Source organism: Cyprinus carpio, chromosome A14, assembly GCF_018340385.1.
Source record: "Cyprinus carpio isolate SPL01 chromosome A14, ASM1834038v1, whole genome shotgun sequence".
NCBI classification, from domain to species: Eukaryota; Metazoa; Chordata; class Actinopteri; order Cypriniformes; family Cyprinidae; genus Cyprinus; species Cyprinus carpio.
In genome coordinates, this window is record NC_056585.1 from 23,156,439 (window position 1) to 23,172,602 (window position 16,164).

A 16,164-nucleotide genomic window follows, 5' to 3' on the forward strand; every position below is an offset into this window, starting at 1 on the left:
TGGGTACAAATATACAGACACACAGAATGACAAATTAAAAATATTAAAAAATAAATAAAAAAAAAAACTATTATTGTTTTGCACCAAAGCTAACCTTTTGCAATTTTGTAAATAGTAAGTTAAAGAAGAAGAAAAAACACCTTTAATTAAATATCTACCTGCATATTTACCAAATGTTGGGTCAAACGTATAAATGTAAAAGTAGATAAAAAGAAATATGTGATCAAGAGGTCTCACGAGGCCCCTTAGCAACGCAGACAGATGATTGTCTTTTTGGGAAAACATAACTTTAACACATTAAATATCCATTCACACACACACACACACACACACAGAGAGAGAGAGAGAGAGAGAGAGAGAGAGAGAAACCTGCAACATACAATTTATACTTTTATATTCAACATATCCTGCCCAATTCTTATTCACGTTCTTCTACATAACCTGAATATAATTTTTTTTATACTAATATGATTTTTTTTACACTTCCATAATGAGGTTTTTTTTTCAGCTGATAAACAATAAATGCATTGTGACAGCCAAAGGGTATGGAATTATCGTTATCATTTACAATAAGAATAAAGAATTTGTCTTGGTGAAGCTTCCAGTACACACACACACAGAGAGAGAGAGAGAGAGAGAGAGAGAGAAATGTGCAACATACAATTTATACTTTTATATTTAACATATCATGTCCATTTCATATTCACGTTCTTCTGCATAACCACATCTAATTATAGATTTTTGTTATATATCATTTCCACATCTAATTTATACTTTTATATTTAATTGTATAGTCTGTTTCTCTCTCTCTCTCTCTCTCTCTCTCTCTCTCCCTCTGTGTTTGTGTGTACTGGAAGCTTCACCAAAACAAATTCTTCATTCTGATTGTAAATGATAATTTTTTGGCCATTTTTTGGCTCTCACAATGCATTTATTGTTTATCAGCTGTTAAAAAAAACCTCATTATTAAAGTGATTCCAACAAAATAGTTACTATGTGTTGTTATTGTTATAGCTGTGGTGTACACTTCTCTATTCTATATTATTCAAACTTAGTTATCATTATGGTTATCCTCCTTGGTGTGAACAGGCCTGAAAATATGTATAGAACTTTTGAGATTAAAATGTTGTACATGAAATAGACATATCAGTGATCTAGAAAAATATTTTACATGGAGCGGGTCACTCCTTCATGGATGCAGCCATGTTGATTACATGATCAGATGTGTCATGCAACTGACTACTACTAATAATGTTTGCTTTATATAGCACTTTCGGGCATAAACATAAAAGTAGCTACATCTAAATGGAACAAGCAAACCCAACAATATAACAATATACTACAGACACAAAATAACAACTAAGTGAAAGTGTGTGATTCATGATTCCAAACAGAATGGCACGAGTGGAAAAAACAAGACTGACTTGCCTAAATTACAAAGCGTGTGTTTTTGGATGCTAATAATAATGAATTAAAAATAGTAGTCAGTGGTCAGCCTGTGCTGTATGCAACAAGGGCCCCGGTGTTTAGCTTACTTTAGGCTTCGGGGGCCTCTGAGCCCTAGCCTGGTCCACAATCCAGCTTTGCTTTCAGTGGTTGTGTTGCCTCAATTCATTTTCATGTAGTTCGATTTCTGTTCAGGGTGTGCTCCCCATTTCGTGTTCTGATTGGTCAGCGCTTACGTCAATTAAAAAAGGGGGCGTTCCAAAACTCTCTTCAACTTCCCTGATGAAGTAAAGCAGCAGACGCTTGAAGTGTACGAGCAGCAAACCACTCCTAAATTAATCGCGGTTACTAAAACAAGAATTATCTCCTTTCGGGGAGATTAAATAGTATGTTCGACAAAGTTTGAACTGGATTAATAGTTCTATATTTAGCCGTTCACAACTCGATTTAGCTTACTTTTCTCCTCATCGCGTGCGGATTTAAAGTGGACTTCTGGTGAATGCGGTGAGTGTTTGCCTTCCTTCCACCTCTAGCTAACACATCCACTTAGCTTGACATGTCTGTCATTTTTTTTCCTCTCTACCTCGCACTACAAATACACATTTTAGTTATTATGTCGGTTTATTGTTTTTAAATAGTTTCTCGATCATTTGTTTTCTTCTGTGACGAATTAAAGATCAGTTTGGAATACTCGCGACTTGATCAACTGTCAAAAATGTCATTTAAAAGTTGAAAGGTTTAGCGCTAACTGCGTGTCAAACAGAAACTTCACACGGATTTAGGTGGACCCGTAAGACTAAAATCCACTTTGATGGAACAAGTTACAAAATAAGTTATCTAAGTGGTTAGTTTCCTGGTTTGAGTTATTCTTCTAGCTCGTTTGGCCATGATGATCAAGCCTGACAGAAGTCTGTTAGCCAACGTGCTAACTTACATGGCTACACGTCCGGCCAGCTGAAAGATTAAAAAAAGTGGATTTTATTTCCTCCCGTGTAACTTACAGTTGCGTTTATTCTTGTGGGTACACGTTAAGACCGTATAGGGTGACAAACTACTCACTAATTAAGTGACTGTGATGAGTAATATTGAGTTTCTGAGAAGTGTTGATCGATAAGTCGATGGAGGTTAGCTTAGCTCATCGGGAGACTAACTTTGCTGTGTTTCAAGTAGAATTGCCTAAGTTAGTTGCTCATCGTTTAGTATCGTAACTTTAACATATTTCGAGCCATGCTTTCACGTGTGGTGAACTGTCTACTATCTGTATCTGTACTTGTCGGTGTTGAGCAAGTTTAGAAGGTGTTTCATTACATGCTTGGGTTATTACTTGTACAATAACAAGAAACAAACAAACAATCATAAGGTATGAAGTCTGTTAATATTGTTAGTGTAGTGCACTTTAATACAAAAGACATGATGTTTTGAGTATGTCAGAGTACCCTTGACAGAGACCTTTCTCTTTAAGTGTTTTTTGTTCTTTATTCAGTTGTATTGTTAGCAGTAATAACAGTACAAGCAGTTTCATTGTTTTTAGCAACTATGAAGTGTATAAAATTTGTTATGAATAATTTTGGCTGCTGTGTATAATGACTTACTGTTTTGAGTTTGTTATACACTGTTTTTTTTTTTTTTTTTTTTTTTATAATTTAATTTAATAAAATTCTGTTGTCCTTCGACGTCCAACACATCCCAGATAAAACAATGCCATTCCCTTTTGGGAAGTCTCAGAAGAGCCCTGCAGAGATTGTGAAGAGTCTGAAGGAGAATGTGGCATACTTGGAGAAGCTGGAATCATCTGAAAGCAAGAAATGTGAAAAGGTTGGTCTTTTTTTATGTCAACATCTCAATGCAAATGTTTTAGCAAACTGTGGACTGTGACGGAGTCAGAAAAACTCACTGTTTTTCCTGTAGGTTGCAGAGGAAGTATCCAAAAATCTTGCGTTGCTGAAAGAGGTGCTGTGTGGCACCGGAGACAAAGAGCCTCAGACTGAGGCAGTGGCTCAACTGGCTCAAGAGCTCTACAACACCAACCTCCTCATTTCCCTCATAGCAAACCTACAGAGGATTGATTTCGAGGTGCACGTCATTGCTTTTTAAATGTTTGAAATACATCTTGCTGTAAGATATATTGCTCTGTGCACTAACCACACATTTGTTGTTTGCTTTTTTTGATTTATAACACGTTGTTCACCAAAGGGAAAGAAGGATGTAGTGCATCTGTTTAGCAACATAGTGCGTCGGCAGATTGGTGCTCGCACCCCGACTGTGGAGTACATCTCTTCCCACTCACAGATCCTCTTTATGCTTCTGAAAGGGTGAGTTTCCAGACTCCAGGGCATAGCCGTAGATCAACACTTTCAGAAGCCATTGATTAGCCTGGCTTTTCCAATTGATGTTATGGTTATTTTAGGACCATAATTTTCCCATTTCCTGTTCACGTGGCTAAGCTGCCAATGACGTTTAGCTTCCACAGCACAAACAATATCAAGTTATTAACACTTTGGTGTGATATTACAATTGAATCATGACTTATATGGTGTTATATATATATATATATATATATAGTTATTAAAAAATATCAAGTTATTAACACTTTGGTGTGATATTACAATTGAATCTATATATATATATATATATATATATATATATATATATATATATATATATATATATATATACATATATACATATATATATATATATATATATATATATAATGGTGTTATATATATATATATATATATATATATACACAAACAAATGTGGTTCTTTCATGTTAGAGAAATAACTAGGTTTATTTATTTATCTTTTGGACGCAGCTATGAAACCCTAGAAGTGGCCCTTAACTGTGGCTTGATGTTGAGGGAATGTCTGCGTCATGAACCTCTGGCCCGAATCGTTCTGTTCTCTGAGGAGTTCTATTGCTTCTTTCGCTATGTGGAGCTGTCTACTTTTGACATTGCCTCTGATGCTTTCGCCTCTTTTAAGGTATGAAATTTACGCAAAGTATCATCCATTTTGTAAGTTTTGACTTGCAAACTTTGTCTTAGGAACATGAAAATGGGCCTCAATACACTCATAAATTGATAGCAAAACAGTTTATATTTCATCACCTGAGTTTTTTGTTAATGCAGTGATGTCATAAGAGTGTTTAAGGTTATTTATTTTAGAATTAAGTGAAACCGTAAAAAATAACTTGTAGATGTGTACAGCAAACTATTAAGAGGAGAAAAAAAGGAAAAATCCCACACTGTCATATTTTGTAAAAACAAACTTTATTTATTTCAATGTTTTGGCCATGTGACAGAAGTCATAATATTATTTAGGTTTTTTTTTTAGGTGTTAGTTGATGAACCATTGTCCATCCATTGAACATCTATGGGTTCTACATTTTCAAGCCTCAAAAAAGTATATAAAGAGATAAATCCAAGTCTTCTGAAGAGTACCAGTCACTTTATATTTAGATTACTTTTTATTAATTTACAAACATTGATCAACATGCATAGATAGAACACATCAAAAATGATACAAGGAAGCTCAAAGGTGTGTGCTGGATGCATGACAACAAATGAGGCAGAATGTGTAATAACGTAATTAAAATTTTTGGTTGACTATCACTTTAAATCAAGAATAGAAAACCTTTCAAAAGAGAAAATGACAAAAGTACATTTACCTTAAGACTTTGTTTTTAGGATCTGCTGACAAGACACAAGATCATGTGTGCAGATTTCTTGGAGTCTAATTACGACAGAGTGAGTTACTCTTGTTTCCCAAAATTTCATGTGCAAGTGCTTTTACACGCAAGTTTTTCTGGCTGCTGTACTTAATGGACAAAAAGTATTATGATTAATCATTCATAACTGTTTTTAGGTGTTCACAGAGTATGAAAGGCTGCTGCATTCTGACAATTATGTCACCAAGCGCCAGTCTCTGAAGGTGAGCATAAACCACTGTTTTCACAGAGGTGTTTTCAATAATTCAAGGCTGTAATGGTATTCAAACCCTTCAGGTTGAGATTAAGCTGCTCGGATCTATACAAGAAAGACAGATAGTTGAAGAAAAGAAAAGTTAAAGTCCTTTTTTTAGAAAGATGCTTCTTTGTAACTTGAATAGCCACATACTTTTTTCTTCACATAGGAATGTTTTATGACAAACCTTGCTTTGTTTAATAAAACAGTGGAGTGGTTTGACTTTATTCTTACCACATAGTTTTGCTGCTGTTCTTAAGTGAGTTATAACTGACTATCAAATGATATCCAGCTCTTAGGAGAACTATTACTGGACAGACACAACTTCACAATCATGACCAAATACATCAGTCGAGCTGAGAACCTAAAGCTGATGATGAACATGTTGAGAGACAACAGCCGGAACATCCAGTTTGAAGCCTTCCATGTCTTTAAGGTATGTGTTTATATGCACAGCATTTCATGTAACTTAATATATTTGGATTTGGCACTTTGCTTGTCTGCCTTTCCCTCCGTCTACTCCAATTACTTTCCACACTCGGCAGCTGACCGGTCTTCAGTCCCAGTTTTGCCCTCACTTATTGAATGTAAACCGGTCAGGGTCAGTTACTAGTGTGTGAACTGTAGTTCAGACCGCATGAAGGTAGATTCAGTGACTCAGACTGTTTCTTGTGTCCTTTCAGGTGTTTGTGGCTAACCCCAATAAGACACAGCCTGTGCTGGACATCCTCCTCAAGAATCAGTCCAAGCTGGTGGAATTCCTGAACCACTTTCAAATGGACCGTTCTGAAGACGAGCAGTTCTGTGATGAGAAGAACTATCTCATTAAGCAGATACGGGACCTCAAGCGGCCTGCACCGGCAGAGGAGTCCTAATAGGAAAACCTGGGGTGTAGAACCGGGGAGCTCGGCCAGTAAAGTGGTTTGATTATGTGGGTGAGAATTGGATGGGAGGGGAAAAAAAAAAAGTCTGAGAGAGAACGGCTGGCATCACTCGGAATAAATCTCTTTACATCCAACTTCTGAAACAGGTAGAGAAATGCTGTCAGGATGTGCAAACACATGTCTGTCCCTTTACTTGGGGGCGAACAGGTTTTTGCTGCAGGAGGTGCAAGTGGAACCCAAGCACTCTATTTAAACCTATATACATTTTTAGCACTGCCCTTAAAAAGGAAGTACAGTTGATTTACCTTTAGACAGTAAATCTTAGATTGAAAATGTATCCAAATTCATCAGAATGAAAAGTATATTGAAAGCCTGATCAGGCCTTTTTAATATTTTTAAAAGTAAGAACAAGTATATTGGTACAGTTATGGCTCTGCATATTTGCACTTAATCTGGTAGCTTTGCTCCAGGTAGGCCTTTAGTGCCAGTTCATAAACCAAATATTAATGAACACTTTAAAAAATTAAAATGATAGGTCACAAATACAGGACATTAATGGGGCCTTCAACTGGACATTCTCACATTTAAACTAGTTAAGGGACATTAAAGCATTTTTATGTCATGTGGTCAAGTGAAATGTTATGAAAAAGTAGCCCATAGAGTTTAGTGGTCATGTTGGATGCTGCACTCAATTTCAGTTTTAACTGGGTGCCTTATTTAAGTAGCTTGGTCATTCTGGGTCTTCTATTACATTTATATTTATCTATAACATTGGATTTGTAGTATTATTATGCTTTTGCTTGGGTTAACCCCTTAGGAGGACTAAAAAAAACATATATATAATGATTAAAAACAATACTCATTTAAAATTTTCTTTAAAGTTTAGATGAACCATGCAATGAATTCAGGGTTCATAGATTTCAGTAATGGTGAAATATATGGTACACGATTACAGTGCAAGACATGATAACCTCCACACACACACACACTGTAACACTGAAAGGTTTTGAAATGCTAGAGCTGGGGCATGTCATGACATTCCTTGAGCTGTGCTTTGATAGGCAGCTTAGACAAGCCAATCAAGCCTTTAAAAGATGGATGCAGTAGGAAAGACCATTTAACACAGTTCTTCGTGTCCTGCACTGTCAAACTTGAATGAGCCAAAGCTGTGGTTACACGTTATATCTTAAGATAGACCTAGAATTTGGTTCTCCAATGGATTGTTCCTTTCAGTACTCTTGGAAGCTTTAGATGAAATCCAGAACAGGATTCTACTGAAGGGTTCCACCATTAGTCTTTATATCTTAAGTTGAATATATTTTATGTACTCTGTTTGCACAAGTTCCTTTCTCATATACCTCATAGGTTTTAAATTCCTAAGTGCTGTTTTTTCCCGCTTTGTTTCAGTAGATATTATGGAAACACTTTACAGTAAGGTTAAATTCATTAACTTCGGTAAATGCATTTGGTGTCATGAACTAGCATTTATTAATCTTGGTTAATGTTATATTCTACATATACATTTCAGATTGCATAAATTAACAGTTTATGAATTACGAATGAACATGAATTAATAATGAACAATAGCATTTTTATTAACAATTAACGTTGACTTGGATGAATAAAAAACTGTTTATGGTACCTAATGCATTAACTAATGTTAACAAATCCAACCTTAGTGTAAAGTGTTTCTGGTATTATTTTGGATGTGGGGCGGTAGTTTAAATTATGCAAGCTAAAATAAGACCAAACGACATGCCAAAGTTGTGGTCTTGTAATGCTGAATAGGACCTAGAAGGGAAATGATTTCATTTTTGCAGTTTGCTAAATGGCACATAGAATTTCACAAGTGTGAGGAAAGCACTCGCCGGACTTGTGCAAATGAGCCAGAGTTTCACTCTAAAAGGTTTTTAATGGATTCATCATCCGCTCGTGGCCAGAAGCAAATTTTTTTTTTTTTTTTTAAATATGACTTGTATTTAGGAGGTGGAGGGGGACAAAACCTTCCGAGCTGCCTTTTATTTGCTTTTATGATCTGAAATCACAAAGCCTTTGTGTTGAACGGTGGCCTAGACTGATTAATTCGCCTTTTTTCCAAAAGAGCTACAGCTATCGTTAACCAAATATTTCTGCCGTTTCATTAAATGTCACTTGATACCACATGTACAAGAATGGTGTTTGGCCAAATGTGATTCCACTGACAGGGTTTTAAAGGAGGTTTGAAGCTTTGAGCCTTCAGATTCTCCTTGCAGTGATAGTGATCTTTGACAAAGAGATTCAAAATAATGTTAGATCTTTGGTAAGTTATTAGGGTGGATTATATACACCTTTATTATTTGCAGTTTGACTGATGTTAGCTATGCTTTCACTGTTTTCACTCATTTACCCTTTCTGTTATTTTTTCCACTGTGGGAGAGGATTATATATGTACATAAAGTTTTATTTTAAAAAGAAGAGTAAGTGTGGATGCATATTGAAAATAAAATAAACTATGGCACTTCTTGTGTGCGGTAACATTAATTTTGTCTTTATTTAAACAGGATTTAAATGGCTGCATTTTAATTCACATTTATATTATTGTAACTAATTATTGTCTGCTAGAGTGTCTGTGTAAGAGCTCGAGGGCTGTGTGGCTCCGTGCGTGATTCTCTCTCTGCTCACAGGTCAGCTCGGGTCTGCTCCACCTCCCTCTGAAGCCTCTGGAGCACAACCTTATTTTCTATCTGAGCCACCTTTTCCAGTCTGTCTCCTTAAGATTTCCATTGCGCTTGCGCTCTCTCCAGCTCCCATGCGAGGTTGGAGCGCTCCTTTACGATCTGCTGCTCGTCTCAGACTTGTCTTCCACCTGTCTGCCTCTTCTTCCATTTCCCTGACCTGTATAGTCCGCTTATGTAACTGAGCATTCATTTTTTGGCTCTCTGACTTCAGATCATTTATCACGAGGGCCTGACGTGCAGCCCTTTTTTTGGAAAGGCTTAACTGTTCCTCCAGCTTCTCCACCAGGCCTTGGAGCCTCATCCTTTCATCATGTTCTGCTTTAAGCTGCTCCTCTGTACAAATGAGCTGTTGCTTTAGTCGCCATCTGTCCCTCTCTACTTATTCAAAACCAGCCCGCAGTTTGGTGATGTCCCTCTCGTTCCAAATGCACCTCTGTCCCTCAGTCTTGCTCTGATCAGTAGGATTTTCAGAGTTTGCTCCTTCATCTACAGGCTGCTCATGCCTAATATTTCTCTTGGCCAGGGCCTCCTTCTTGCGCAGGTCCTCGGTTTGCTGAACCTCTTTCAAAGCTTTCAGGTAGATCTGCCTTCTGTGGTTCCTCTGGGGTTCATCCAGGCTGGTGGAGTGGGTTGATGATGGTTTTGTTGAACTGTTGCATTGTTCGCTTGTGTTGGTCTGGATTTCCAGCAGGTTTTGGAAAGTGAAATGAGGAGGGAAGATTTTCTCCACTCAATGATGGACATCTCTGGAGCTGGACACGTGTTCAATGTTTTGATCAGTGATTTCCATGGGCCTCAGATCTAATCTGTTTGAGTTTAAAATTAAAATGTCAGAAGCAGCGTACTGTAGAAGGGCACTTAATTTTCATACCCACTTTCTTTCACCAGCTACAAGCAAACGCAGGATGCTGGGTTAAAAGCGTTTTTTGAATGGCCGGCATTGATGAATCGTGCAAAATTGTTGGTATTTAAAGCGACATTTATATATTTTTATAAGCGGTTCGTACTTCCAACATCCGCGTCATTGACTACTGTCTCTGTCCAGTGAGCACAACTTCCTGTTTTCATGTAAGAGAGCGGAACGAACACTTTGCGCCCTCTGCAGGTTGAGTTTAAACGCTTGTTACATGCAGTTATCTCTGGAAGTGCATTATTCATTTGCGTTAACTTCAGTACGAGCTTGCCTTGGAATTTGAAATGTGCACAATTATTTGTATATAAAATACAGAGAAACTAAAGAGGGCTTATTTATATATTTGCTCAAGTTTAAAGCTAAAAATATTCTATCAAATTGTAAATGTTCATTTAAATATGAAATATGATTAAATGTAATGTAACACCGGTTTAAAACGCATTGATAAGGTCAGAGTTTAAATGTTCATTTAAGTTTTATTTTTGTTTTGATGTTGTTTATGATGGTTTTGAATATTATTATTTATTATTATTTTTTTTTTTTTGTTTTTTTTTTATTATTATTTTTTAAGATGTCTAAAAGGTTTTGAATAATGTATTACACAAAATACATTTCAGACATTAATTTTAATTTACATCACTAATTCAAAAGACAATCTTCATCCATAAACATAAACAATTTGTTCTTAAAAATACATGTTAATTATAGTATAAAATTGTATCAGAGTTGAATTACCTGTACTGTGACTGTCATTTAATTTAAAGCATTCGTAACCAAAATAATATCTATTGTTTAGTTCACCATTTTCAAGCCAATGTTTCTAGTTTAATCTGTTAGTCAACAACTGCCTTAGCATAAGTAAATGCATACACCCTATTCCTTTTTCATGCTTATCATTTTCTTTGTGCCTTTGGGAGAGAAAAAGTAGGTTAAAGTTCAAAAGGATACTCCGAGATTTCCTCCCATTTAAAGAAGAGTGTTAATTTGCAGATCTTTATTCAAAACTGGGTTAGAAACGTTATCGTTTCTAAATAGTATTTAAAAAAAAAAAAAAGATTGGTTGATAGCTGGTTTGCATCTATTTTTTAATAAGCATACTCCAAAATAAACACAAGATGACCTTGTGGATCAAATTACGCGGGAATGCCGAGGGAAATGCTCTTTGAAGCCTAATACAATGGTGCACATATACAGCCCACTGTGGAATAGTGGGGGTTGAGTGAACCGGGGTCAGAGGTCACCAAAGCCTTCTGTCTCTCACTGACCATAGGATTTATTCCCATAAAGCCAGTGTGTCTTACATTCAAACTATTTTTAGGAAACTTTTTGATGACATGTAATGTCTTGAGATTTGCATTTGCATGACTCCCAGATTATGATGAGCAGTACTCCAGTTTTTTCTAGAGCCAAGAGAGATAATCAGAGATATTTTGTGTGGACTTTCCTTCACCCCCACCCCCAACAAGAAAAAAGGGATGCTCTACAATTACATGCATGACATACCATTTTGTTGTCTGACTTGAGTGGCGACAACGGTTCAGTGTGAAACATCTGCAAAGTAAGATATTAAGACATTAAGGATAAAACACCTTCACTTCATTTTGCACTTCTGCCATGATCAGGTATGTGGACCATTACATCTAAAGCACAAATGTCTGTTTTAAATGGTGTTTATGCACTATGCATTAGGACAAATTGTATTTGTTCATATAAAATTCATTCACTATTTATCTGCATTGCAATTAAAAATATAAACTTGTTCTAAAATTCAGTCAGACCAAATCATGTGAAAGTGGTAAGTGTGATATAGGAGAGCGGATGTGAGTCGTGGGGGGATTGAGTGAGTTGAGTTGAGGAGGAGGAGGCTCGGGAGGCCCATCATCACATGACGAGACGTTCGCGCCTCTTTCGTAAACCTTCTCCAACCTGATGATCCTAAACAACGCGTTCTGCGGAGGCCTTAAACGCGTCAACTTTCTGGCGTCGCGACTAGCGTTCACGCGTGGGTCTGTGCTGTGGCGAGAAATTATTTTGGAAACTTTTAAATTGTGCGTGTTTGTCGGTGGGACAGGCTTTGTGTGTGTGGAGAAGCTGGGGAGCTAACAGACAATGTAGGTGATGGATCAATTAATGGACTCTTGAGCGCTTAGATATTATATTTGGAGGTGTTTGGTTGTCTTAACTAAGCGCATGTAAGTGAAACTCGCTTTTAAAATAATGATACCAGCCACCTCTTACGACTGTATCAGGGAAATGTATCAAGGCGTGATTCTCAAAGTCAATTGTTGTGATTATTTTTGGAAGGGGAATGAAACAGTTACGCCTAACTTTACACGATTTGCTGATTAATATTTAACCCGTGTTACTAACAGTTTGTGTACAGGCCTTGCTGGGTAAGTTAAATCTGGACCCTGTTTTAAATGTATCTATTGTTTAATAATTTTAAAGACTGCAAAACTTGAATTTGACGCTCTTTATTCTGTCTTTTTAAGTTTAGCATCAAAATATATTGTTATTGATGTAACTTACGCAAACTCATACTTTAAGTATTGGTGTATTTCACTTGGGTAAGCTATTATTTTAAGTATTGGTGTTCAGCCTATCAAAACTCAAAATCAGGTGAGAAACTATATGGAATAAAGACGCATTTTAACGCAAACACGTTCTGGAAAAGGGCTATTGGCGCCCGTCCTTTAAAACCTCCTCAAACTTCCTCACACTTAACCCAGTTTTGTTGTTGTTTTCAGCTCTTACAGATACCAGGAGGTCGTTTCCTGTTGAAAACACCCACTCTTATGTAAACAAGCTTTTCAGCGGCTTTGCTTAAATTGTAGCGTAATAAACACGTTCTATCAGTGAAGGGGCGATTAAACGTAAACGAAGCCTGTCGCCCTTCTTGAAAGGAGAGCTCGTGGGCCACACAAGCAGAAGATCGGGCACCGACCTCAAGGCCTAGTTAATGTTTGCGGATTCCACCGAATATTAATCTTCTGCGTTTTTCTGTCAGTCCTGGACGCCTGTGATACGAAACAATGAATATTGGCCTTATCTGACTATGAAACGCATAAAAAATGCAACTAAGAAATTAAATATTTAGACAACATGGCGTTAAGGAAACTACATTTTAAAGGTGTCTAAGATTTAAGTGGGATCTATTGGCAGCAGACGTTGTATTTAGGCTATTTACTTCGCTTATATAACAGCAGTGAATAGCTTTCAACACGTTCTTACTATCTTGAGTTGAAGATCCTCCATTTTGAGACACGAGCAAAGCGCGCCAATGTGAAGAATGTTACTAAACATTCTAAAAAAGAACTTACTAAAACACGCGAATTTATTCCAAAGTTATGTGTAGTGATACTTTTAAAAATCCGTTTAGAATTTAAACGAGTCAGTGTCATAAAGGAGTCAAACGTAAACTGCATCTTTGTAAACCTTTGTATTCTGTTGCTGTGTATTTTAATGAATTGGCTCTTTAGATAAGTCGGATGTTTTAATTAAGGAATGAAAGCATAATTATAAGATTGTTGATTATTGTTTCTCTTTTTGCCCCCCTTCCTAGGACTGTTGAAGATTTAGCATTTTCCTGAAAGGAAGGAAAAGAATGCCACCACAATACCTTCAATGGAAAATGTTACATTATTTTAATATGGCCTTCCTGCTAAGGTGCATCTTGTGTAGTTAGTGAAGTAGTATAGTATCTACTGCGCTAGATGCTCCTTTTGGCAGGAGAAGCTGTATATTCAGCTCATGGAAGCAAAAACCTAACTTCACTTATTTAATTTTGTTTACATGCTCTGCCATTATTGTTCCTTTAATCAAACTGCACAATATTTATTTATTTATTTATTTATTTATTTATTTAAATTCTATGATCTCTGTGAGTTTGTCCTGGCAGTTCCAAAGTGCTCACAGTGCAGGTAGTGCCAGTGAATCTACTGCAGTGTTTGCACTTCAAGTATTGCCGGTCGCCTTCTGCCTGTCTCTCTGGAGCTGTGCTAGATGCTGCTGCTTATGGAAAAGCCCTGCTATGTGTGGTGAGTTTTGCAGGATTGCATCCAGCTTTACTGCAACATGCTGTGCAAATCCATGCAAAACTCGCTGCAGCAGGGACAAACTTCTTCGACAATCAAGATGATTTCCAAATGTAACAAATGCATGCAATTTGTTAGCAAGAATTTTTCTTTGTTTAAAATGCTTTCTGAGCTGCATGCACTGCCATAATTATAAAACTCAATCTGTCAAAATAGCAAGAATACAAGATGCATAGATTTCTACAGTATATTGATAAAGGACAACACTTTAATAATTTTTTAAACAAGAAAAGTATATATAAAATGTAACTGCATATTTGTTTATGCTTTTTAATGCAAATATTTGTCTTGCTGTTTTCGGGTGGATGACCCTGCAATTTTAATAGTGGCAAAAATCTTCAATAAAAATTGCACGGTATCCATCTGTAATCCGCTAGATTCCATGATCTGCATTTTTTCTTTCGTTATTTAGAATATGTAACTGTGTTTCTTTAAATTGTTTGTAAATCTCAATAAAATTTGGATATTTGTTATTCTACCTCGCCCCTCTTATAGAATGAAATTAATTTCTGAGGTTTATTAGTGACTGTGCGTTGCAATAACCTTTACCTGCACCAGATGGCAGCAGATAGCTGGAAATGTGACAAATTGTGTTTGAATTTGAAAATGTAAATTTGATAGTCACGTAATGTAGACACTGCCAGGAATCCAATCCCCTGCCGATATTACCACATTTCACTAATAAATTAAATTATCATAAGACATAATTAAAGATCTGGTTGGGGAAAAAAGTCTTTGAATTTTGTGTGGTTGCCCAGATTGGATCTTGTTCTCAGTGTGCGCATGATCGCAGCAGTGCACGGGATTCATAACGCACCTCCTGGCTTCATAATCATAACTTTAATATCATCGAAAGAGTTCAATACCTAACGGACCGGTTCATTGAAATAATGCAAGAGTCATGTGTTAATCGCGCAGTCCCGCCTTAATTAAAGAGGGAATTGTGACCCTGATTTGTGGGCATGAAGTTTTGGGTCTGTTAATGAGCTGGAGATGAAGAGCTCCACAGGACTCTCCTCACACTCACTTCAGTGATGCTGCCGCTGATTCCAGCACATCGCTTTCTGCTCACTTCAAGCAACGCAGATCGCTCCTGCTCTCTTCATTTGCGCTTGTAATCAAATCTATCACTAGGGAGCCTTATTGCGCCAGATATTTCTTTACTACAGCGCATTTGGACTCATAATGTCTGGACTGAAGTTGAACGGTGCACTGATTGTGTGTGTCCTGATGCTGCCGTTCTCTCTGCCGAACAGTCAGGTGCTGGACTGTCGCGAAGTGCGCTCTTCCTTTCAGTTTTTGTACCCGGGGATGAAATGGACCCCAGAAACGCCAGTCTCAGGTAAACCGAGCAATTCAGATCTTAAGTTATGTAGCCTATCTTGTGTGATTTTAAAATATTTGTCCAAAAAGGTTTCAAAACACTGTCCAAAAGTTTTACCTGCCTTCAGTAAGACTTTAAAAAAAAAATATTTTTAAACCTGAACATAGATAATGTGTGATACTGTATTTGTGTGTGGTTTTTAGCTTATTTATTTATTAATTGTCTTTTGGATATTGAGAAGATTTATGTAGCCTATTGAAATACTGTGCGCTATAGACTCTAAATGATTTTATTGTTATTGATATTTTCCACGTAACAGCGTTTAATTCGAATAATTTAAAGTAGATTAGGATCTTTAAAATTTGCATTAATATACGATTGAGCCATATTCCAGTTGTACAGCATTGCAATGATATAAAATTACACAATGAATCGAATACAGTTTATAAACCTTAAGTATTAAAAGTAAAACTAATATCTTAACGAAATAAAAAACGTATGATGTACCGTTTCTACTTTTAAGCTATTTGTAACTTGGTTTGTTACGAGAATGTATTTTTTAGTTATAAATAAGTAATCCAGATGTGATTAGCATATTCTTCTAATTTCACTAGTATTCATTAGATTTCTTTAGTAGTTTTTATAGGTAGCAGTGTTTGCTTCTAGTCGTTGTTCTTCTAGTAACTTTTACTGGTAACAAGTAGCACATTTTTGCTAATGAATTCTATAGAGATCTACATTGCAACAATGCACCTTGGACTCTATATTCCAGCTTTAATATTAGCTACTTAATAGAAAGCTACATGTAAGACCATAATATC

The 16,164-nt window shown here is 36.5% G+C and overlaps 2 protein-coding genes across 3 annotated transcripts in view; both read left to right on the forward strand.

Moving 5' to 3' along the window:
* Positions 1 to 1,712: 1,712 nt before the first annotated feature.
* Positions 1,713 to 8,815, forward strand: LOC109102119 (calcium-binding protein 39-like). The gene is made up of 9 exons (XM_042770300.1): positions 1,713 to 1,956; positions 3,101 to 3,261; positions 3,355 to 3,519; positions 3,640 to 3,758; positions 4,263 to 4,431; positions 5,136 to 5,195; positions 5,314 to 5,379; positions 5,704 to 5,847; positions 6,095 to 8,815. The coding sequence occupies exons 2-9, from the start codon at positions 3,145 to 3,147 to the stop codon at positions 6,284 to 6,286; spliced, it is 1,032 nt and encodes a 343-aa protein (XP_042626234.1). The 5' UTR covers positions 1,713 to 1,956; positions 3,101 to 3,144; the 3' UTR covers positions 6,287 to 8,815.
* Positions 8,816 to 10,786: 1,971 nt separating this feature from the next.
* LOC109102138 (glypican-3-like) overlaps positions 10,787 to 16,164 on the forward strand; it is a 123,176-nt gene continuing 117,798 nt past the window's right edge. The window contains exons 1-2 of one of the 2 annotated variants that reach the window (XM_042770301.1): positions 10,787 to 12,036; positions 13,488 to 15,361. In XM_042770301.1, the coding sequence (XP_042626235.1) occupies positions 15,205 to 15,361 (157 nt within the window). In that variant the 5' untranslated portion in view covers positions 10,787 to 12,036; positions 13,488 to 15,204. Of the gene's footprint in view, positions 12,037 to 12,525; positions 15,362 to 16,164 lie in introns of those variants that run through there. The other variant, XM_019115464.2, reaches the window with a different exon arrangement.

Bases quoted from the DNA above. Each gene is read 5' to 3' on its own strand.
- LOC109102119 (XM_042770300.1), top strand. From the start codon at position 3,145: ATGCCATTCCCTTTTGGGAAGTCTCAGAAGAGCCCTGCAGAGATTGTG. The intron at 3,759-4,262 runs GTGAGTTTCCAG...TTTTGGACGCAG, and splicing joins CTCTTTATGCTTCTGAAAGG to CTATGAAACCCTAGAAGTGG. The intron at 5,848-6,094 runs GTATGTGTTTAT...GTGTCCTTTCAG, and splicing joins AAGCCTTCCATGTCTTTAAG to GTGTTTGTGGCTAACCCCAA.